The 7,500-nt window shown below is 39.8% G+C and overlaps 1 protein-coding gene across 2 annotated transcripts in view; it reads right to left on the reverse strand.

Annotated features, from left to right (window-relative positions):
* usta (uronyl 2-sulfotransferase a) overlaps nucleotides 1-7,500 on the reverse strand; it is a 168,295-nt gene that overhangs the window by 1,421 nt on the left and 159,374 nt on the right. For both annotated transcript variants that reach the window (XM_061929321.2, XM_061929320.2), the window contains 3 exons: nucleotides 6,066-6,163; nucleotides 4,926-5,083; nucleotides 1-2,267 (listed from right to left, as the gene is read on the reverse strand). The exon at nucleotides 1-2,267 is cut by the window's left edge and continues 1,421 nt beyond it. In XM_061929321.2, coding sequence (XP_061785305.2) covers nucleotides 1,963-2,267; nucleotides 4,926-5,083; nucleotides 6,066-6,163 — 561 coding nt within the window. In that variant the 3' untranslated portion in view covers nucleotides 1-1,962. The remainder of the gene's footprint in view (nucleotides 2,268-4,925; nucleotides 5,084-6,065; nucleotides 6,164-7,500) is intronic.

Below are 7,500 nucleotides of genomic sequence, written 5' to 3' on the forward strand. Positions count from 1 at the left end.
TTCATAACGAGTGCATACGGTTTAACCCTCTTTTATACCTTTTGCAACAGAATGCGTTTCACTCAAGCCACGTTTCCACCAAGTGGTCCAGTTTGCTTTGGTAAATCTCGTCTGGTCTGGATTGTGTTTCCACCAATCGACTCCACAAATCAGAGTAAACAAAGAAAAAAAAACAGTTGTTTGTTATTGTGGTTCCAAATGACTGTCGTTGACAAATGGGTTGCGCTCAAAATACCTTGCAAGTACCAAATTGGGGTGTCCCGAGCTGATATTGATATCAAATATCGCTCTGATATCGGCTTGCATCTGAAATATCCGATGCAAGCAGTCCTGTGGCGTGTTTACATGTGCAAAGCTCGACAGCAAACACCTACATGTCCTTCAATAAGCACACACATTTGATCTTTCCTCAGTAAACCCAGTAGGCTATAGACTACTAGGAGCTAGCAGCTACACGACAGCCAAGCAAACAATAGCACACAAGCTAGACATACTTGATGAACATCCTTAATTGAACAACATTGCAGTCTTGAACACAACACGAGTCAATAAAAACAAGTATCAAAAAGTTATAACTGCATATCGCTCCTTAGCGTGTTAGAAAGTATCCAATCACAAGCATGTCTGAATCATTCACCTTGCTGCGTAATGACCTTATTTGATGAATTACTGTGGCCACTAGGTGTCACCAAAAACAAATTACAATCCACTTTAAAAGCATGACACTCTCATGAGATTATTCTTCCACCATATCTACTAGCCTTTTTTTAACATTGCACTCTACTGCTGATATCGTATCGGCTAATACTCAAGGCTACTCTATCGGTATCGTATCAGAAGTGAAAAAGTTCCACGGGAAATCCCAGTACCGCATTTGGTGTGAAATTTCAAGTCGGGTCGGACTTCGGGGTTCAACCTGTGGAGTTTGACCTGTTCAGTGGCCTTGTGGTTAGAGTGTCCGCCCTGAGACTGGAACATCGTGAGTTCAAACCCCGGCCGAGTCGTACCAAAGACTATAAAAATGGGACCCATTGCCTCAGCATCAAGGGTTGGAATTGGGGGTTAAATTGCGAAGGTGATTCCCGAGCGTGGTCACCGCTGCTGCTCACTGCTCCCTCTCACCTCCCTGCAAATGCAGAGGATAATTTCACCACACCTAGTGTGTGTGTGACTATCGTTGGGATTTTAACTTTAAGAGCAGCGTGTGTATTTCATTGGACGAAAACAAGCCCAGTGCACAGCGCGGTAGGAGCCTACACAAAAGCACAGTGCTGCTGACAGGAGACTTGGCAGCTCCAGCAATTAGGAGGTCCTTGGTGAATGTGACTGGTGATTGGATGAGCTATCAAGGAAAAGGGAGGGCGTGTGGAAGCTTATTTTGGTTTTAAACAGCAGCAACCTGTTCCTTTCAATATAGAGTCGTCTTTCAACATCTACACAGTATTTTATATCATCCTCACGAAAACATCACAATCTGGGAGATTTTTTACTTCACTTTAGATGTCAAGAGGATATTTTGTGTTTCCAGTTTGCAGCTCGGTGCCAAGGAACTGTGGTGCTTGGTGGAAACGTGGAATAATACACCTTCCTGTCTAAACACTGCACTGACACACACACACTGACACACACACACACACGTTTTGGCACTTTTCTGTTCATGGTTTGCTGTTTGGCTTCTCAGCATTTTTTTTTTTTTTTTCCCCCCCCAACACACTTCCCCTGCATTTAGGTCAACGTAGCTGTGCTTTATCTCCCCTGGAGAATTCCGCAAAAGAACCAAAAAGCCCCACTTCCTTAGAAAAACCTGTAGATTTTCCAAGACCTTTTATATAGAAAGACTTTGTCTTTTCCCCATCGGTGGCGAGTCTGTCGATGCAATCCAGGACAGTCGCAACTTAAAAATGCAACCCAGTTTTGCCAAGGCACCGTTGCCTCCTCAGGACGCCTCCTGATGTCTGCCCATCAAACTGTTTGCTCCTGATGGACAAGCCAGCTGTTAGCATCCTCCGTATCCGTGTCCAGCTCCTCGTCTTCATCCAGAGGCTGGGGTGTCCGCAAGGCCAGCTCCCGGAGGTAACGCGGGGAGTACGCCGGCGGTTGGTCCACAGTTTTGAGGCCAATTTTCTTCTTCATGAGGTGGAACTGGTCCCGGACAAAGTTGTAGAAGTCGTACTCGTACCTCATGCGTTGGTAGAGCACCTGCAGCGCCTCCAGGGTGGGTGTGTGTTTGCGGACCGTGCCGGTCATGTTGCCCAACTTCTTGTGGTCTAAAGGACATAAACACACTTTGGACATTAAAACACAAGCATTGGACCTTCAATGTATTACACGGTGATTGTGACCGAAAAAGATCACGGTTATCATTAGCACGATATTGTTGACTGTGCTTAAAAAGTACTTAGACACACTCTGAAATCTTTTAACCAAGTTGTATTTATTATAAATAAACAAGCAACATACACCTTGGCAAAAGAAAACATTGTTTGTTGTTATTTAAGTTTTATATTTATCTCCTACCTTTTTCATAAAGGTATTAGGGCAGGGGTGTCCACACTTTATGACTATATATATATATATATATATATACACACGCACACACACACACACACACACACACACACACACACACATATATATATATACATACATAAATACATATATATACATACACATATATACACATACATATATACACATACATATATATGCATATATACATACATATATACACATACATATATATACACACATACATATATATACACATACATACATACATACACACATATATATATATATATATACAAACCCTGTTTCCATATGAGTTGGGAAATTGTGTTAATGTAAATATAAACGGAATACAATGATTTGCAAATCATTTTCAACCCATATTCAGTTGAATATGCTACAAAGACAACATATTTGATGTTCAAACTGATGAACTTTTTTTTTTTTTTGCAAATAATCATTAACTTTAGAATTTGATGCCAGCAACACGTGACAAAGAAGTTGGGAAAGGTGGAGATAAATACTGATAAAGTTGAGGAATGCTCATCAAACACTTATTTGGAACATCCCACAGGTGTGCAGGCTAATTGGGAACAGGTGGGTGCCATGATTGGGTCTAAAAACAGCTTCCCAAAAAATGCTCAGTCTTTCACAAGAAAAGATGGGGCGAGGTACACCCCTTTGTCCACAACTGCGTGAGCAAATAGTCAAACAGTTTAAGAACAACGTTACTCAAAGTGCAATTGCAAGAAATTTAGGGATTTCAACATCTACGGTCCATAATATCATCAAAAGGTTCAGAGAATCTGGAGAAATCACTCCACGTAAGCGGCATGGCCGGAAACCAACATTGAATGACCGTGACGTTCGATCCCTCAGACGGCACTGTATCAAAAACCGACATCAATCTCTAAAGGATATCACCACATGGGCTCAGGAACACTTCAGAAAACCACTGTCACTAAATACAGTTCGTCGCTACATCTGTAAGTGCAAGTTAAAGCTCTACTATGCAAAGCGAAAGCCATTTATCAACTACATCCAGAAACGCCGCCGGCTTCTGGGCCCGAGATCATCTAAGATGGACTCATGCAAAGTGGAAAAGTGTTCTGTGGTCTGACGAGTCCAAATTTCAAATTGTTTTTGGAAATATTCGACATTGTGTCATCTGGACCAAAGGGGAAGCGAACCATCCAGACTGTTATCGACGCAAAGTTCAAAAGCCAGCATCTGTGATGGTATGGGGGTGCATTAGTGCCCAAGGTATGGGTAACTTACACATCTGTAAAGGCACCATTAATGCTGAAAGGTACATACAGGTTTTAGAACAACATATGCTGCCATCTACGCGCCGTCTTTTTCATGGACGCCCCTGCTTATTTCAGCAAGACAATGCCAAGCCACATTCAGCATGTGTTACAACAGCGTGGCTTCGTAAAAAAACAGTGCGGGTACTTTCCTGGCCTGCCTGCAGTCCAGACCTGTCTCCCATCGAAAATGTGTGGCGCATTATGAAGCGTAAAATACGACAGCGGAGACCCCGGACTGTTGAACGACTGAAGCTCTACATAAAACAAGAATGGGAAAGAATTCCACTTTCAAAGCTTCAACAATTAGTTTTCTCAGTTCCCAATCGTTTATTGAGTGTTAAAAGAAAAGGTGATGTAACACAGTGGTGAACATGCCCTTTCCCAACTACTTTGGCACATGTTGCAGCCATGAAATTCTAAGTTAATTATTATTTGCAACAAAAAAAAAAAAGTTTATGAGTTTGAACATCAAATATCTTGTCTTTGTAGTGCATTCAATTGAATATGGGTTGAAAAGGATTTGCAAATCATTGTATTCCGTTTATATTTACATCTAACACAATTTCCCAACTCATATGGAAACGGGGTTTGTATGTATATATATATATATATATATATATATATATATATATATGTTCAATTTAAGCTCGGTAGCGCTAGCTTGCTTCTCCAGGAAATGAGCAGTATCACCCATCCATGAGTTTATTAAAGTGCAGTTATCAATCGCGGTTTTATAATAATTTTAATTATGTGGGCTCTGTACCGAGGATGTCGTTGTGGCTTGTACAGCCCTTTGAGACGTTTGTGATTTAGGGCTATATAAATAAACATTGATTGATTGCTTGATTGATTGATTATACCGTTAATTGTCTTAATATACAGTAGTGTATAGCGCTTTATATCGCGTTCAGACTTTTGCTAAAATATGGACTTTTGTCGAGGCAGGAAACCATTATTCCTAATTACATGGTTTCTTATGAAGAATTTTGCTGCAATATACAAACTTTTCTGTTCAAGAACCAATTAGGTTTGTAAATCGAAGTTCCACTGTACACGAAAAGTGAGGTGTATGGAAACCAAAGTACCGCTGTGTGAACATCTTCCTACCAGGACTCTTGTATATGTTGAGCACGCCAGTGAAATAGTGCGGTAGAAGCCTCTCCAGGAGTAGCAGCACATCTTCCATCTCCTCCAAGATGCCAACCAGCAGGAATTTCTCCTGAACATTCTGTTTGGCCCGTTCCAGAGCCCATGGGCCTGGCTCTCTGGTGAGACACCAAAAGATGTTTAAACATACAAAACCCAAAACCAGTGAAGTTGGCACGTTGTGTAAATCGTAAATAAAAACAGAATACAATGATTTGCAAATCTTTTTCAACTTATATTCAATTGAATAGACTGCAAAGACAAGATACTTAACGTTCGAACTGGTAAACTATTTTTAATTTTTAGCTCATTTGGAATTAGATGCCTGCAACAAGTTTAAAAAAAGCTGGCACAAGCGGCAAAAAAGACTGAGAAAGTTGAGGAATGCTCATCAAACACTTATTTGGAACATCCCACAGGTGAACAGGCTAATTGGGAACAGGTGGGCGCCATGATTGGGTATAAAAGCAGCTTTCATTCACAAACAAGGATAGAGTGAGGGTCACCACTTTGTTTTTCATGGACGCCCCTGCTTATTTCAGGAGGACAATGACAAGCCACATTCTGCACGTGTTACAACAGCGTGGCTACATAGTGAAAGAGTGTGGGTACTAGCCTGGCCTGCCTGTTGTCCAGACCTGTCTCCCATTGAAAATGTGTGGCACATTATGAAGCCTAAAATACCACAACGTAGACCCCGGACTGTTGGACAACTTAAGCTTCATCAAGCAAGAATGGGAAAGAATTCCTCCTGACCAAAAATTGGTCTCTTCAGTTCCCAAACGTTTACTGATTGTTAAAAGGAAAGGCCATGTAACACAGTGGTAAAAATGCCCCTGTGCCAACATTTTTGCTATGTGTTGCTGCCATTAAATTCTAAGTTAATGATTATTTGCTATATAAAATTAAGTTTCTCAGTTCAAACATTAAATATCTTGTCTTTGCAGTCTATTCAATTGAATATAAGTTGAAAAGGATTTGCAAATCATTGTATTCTGTTTTTAATTTAGGTTTTACACAACGTGCCAACTTCACTGGTTTTGGGTTTTGTAATAAGAGATATACAGTATACCAGATAGCAAATATGGAGACGGGCGATACCTGCATTTAGGATGCTGTCCGCAAAAGTAGGGGATAATGTAGAAGACTCTTGGGTTAGAGCACTCTGGGTAGTTTTCTAGAATGCACACGTTTATGTCCTGTAAGAAAAAACAAAGAACGTTCAGTGAAACATTAGGAGTCAGGTCTAAATTGTATTTGTTGTTGTTTGAGAAAAGTGTGACTTTATGACTATGTAGACTTTTTAACATGACACTGTAGAAAATTGACCATTGCTTTATGACAAGTCTTTAACAGGTATCAAAATTTACACTTTCAAAGACATGTCTAAACAAAAAACGATTGCCATATGAAGCCTTTAACACATACATTATGTACTGTATGTATGTATATACAGTCTTCCTTGCCACTTTACGGTTCACTTACTGCGGTCTCGGTGCATCCCAGATTTTAAGTACCATTGAGTACATTGAGACTTGGGTACCCATTGAAGTTTTCATGTAGGTTTTAGAGCGCTCAAAGTGTTTTAAGAGTGCAGAAAGTGTTTATAAGTGTGTGTGGAAGCGGTGTGGCAGGTTTATAAAGACTTTAGATGCATATAATATTCAGACAAATCATAATCTAAGTAGCTTCACCAACCACGGTGGGTTTGGAACATAACCCCCAGCGATAATGGAGGGAACACTGTACTGTGTATATATAGACTTAGACAAACAAGGGAAATTGTTCCACACAGTGGCTCAGTTACAAAGGATGCAAAGGATAAGGATGGAAAGGATAATGCACACAAGGGCACAAAAAGAGGGCGAAAAAGTATAAAGTAGACTAAAAATGTACCATAGTAGCAACATAACATACATGTAATCTTTACATATTATATATACAGTATATAATATATACTGATATATTCTATTCTATTATATTTATATATAATGTATACAATATATAACAAATCCCAATTACCATGTACAATGTTACAGTATATATAGCAGCTGCAGTAAAAAAAAAAAAAAAAAAGGCAGCATAAAATAGAGTAGATCCAGCAGAACATATACAAACCGCTGCGCCCTTACTGTGTTCCTAAGCGATTATTTTAGAAATAGAAATCTACATGCTTTTGTGTAAATTTCTGTTAAAATTTGGTAAATATGTTTGCAAATACTTGTTTTGAGCATTTCTTTTACAAAGCACTTCTGTATTATTTTGCACTCTATTTCAACTTGGGAAGACAAATGTACTGTGGTGAATCATTTTGACCACTAGAGGGAGCTCTGCAACAATGCCCTCTTTGAGAGGCTCTGAGCCTATAATAACATTCCTTGCACACAAATAATGTCACCTTATTGCTCTCACAGTAAAGTGGTATCATCACCCACTGATGGATTGAAAAATAGTGAACTTTTATCAAAAGAGAACACACAAGCAGGCATGTACAATGGCGTCACAGACAAGGGGATTAGTAAGTATTAGCCGTGAG

This window comes from Nerophis lumbriciformis, linkage group LG34, assembly GCF_033978685.3.
Source record: "Nerophis lumbriciformis linkage group LG34, RoL_Nlum_v2.1, whole genome shotgun sequence".
NCBI classification, from domain to species: Eukaryota; Metazoa; Chordata; class Actinopteri; order Syngnathiformes; family Syngnathidae; genus Nerophis; species Nerophis lumbriciformis.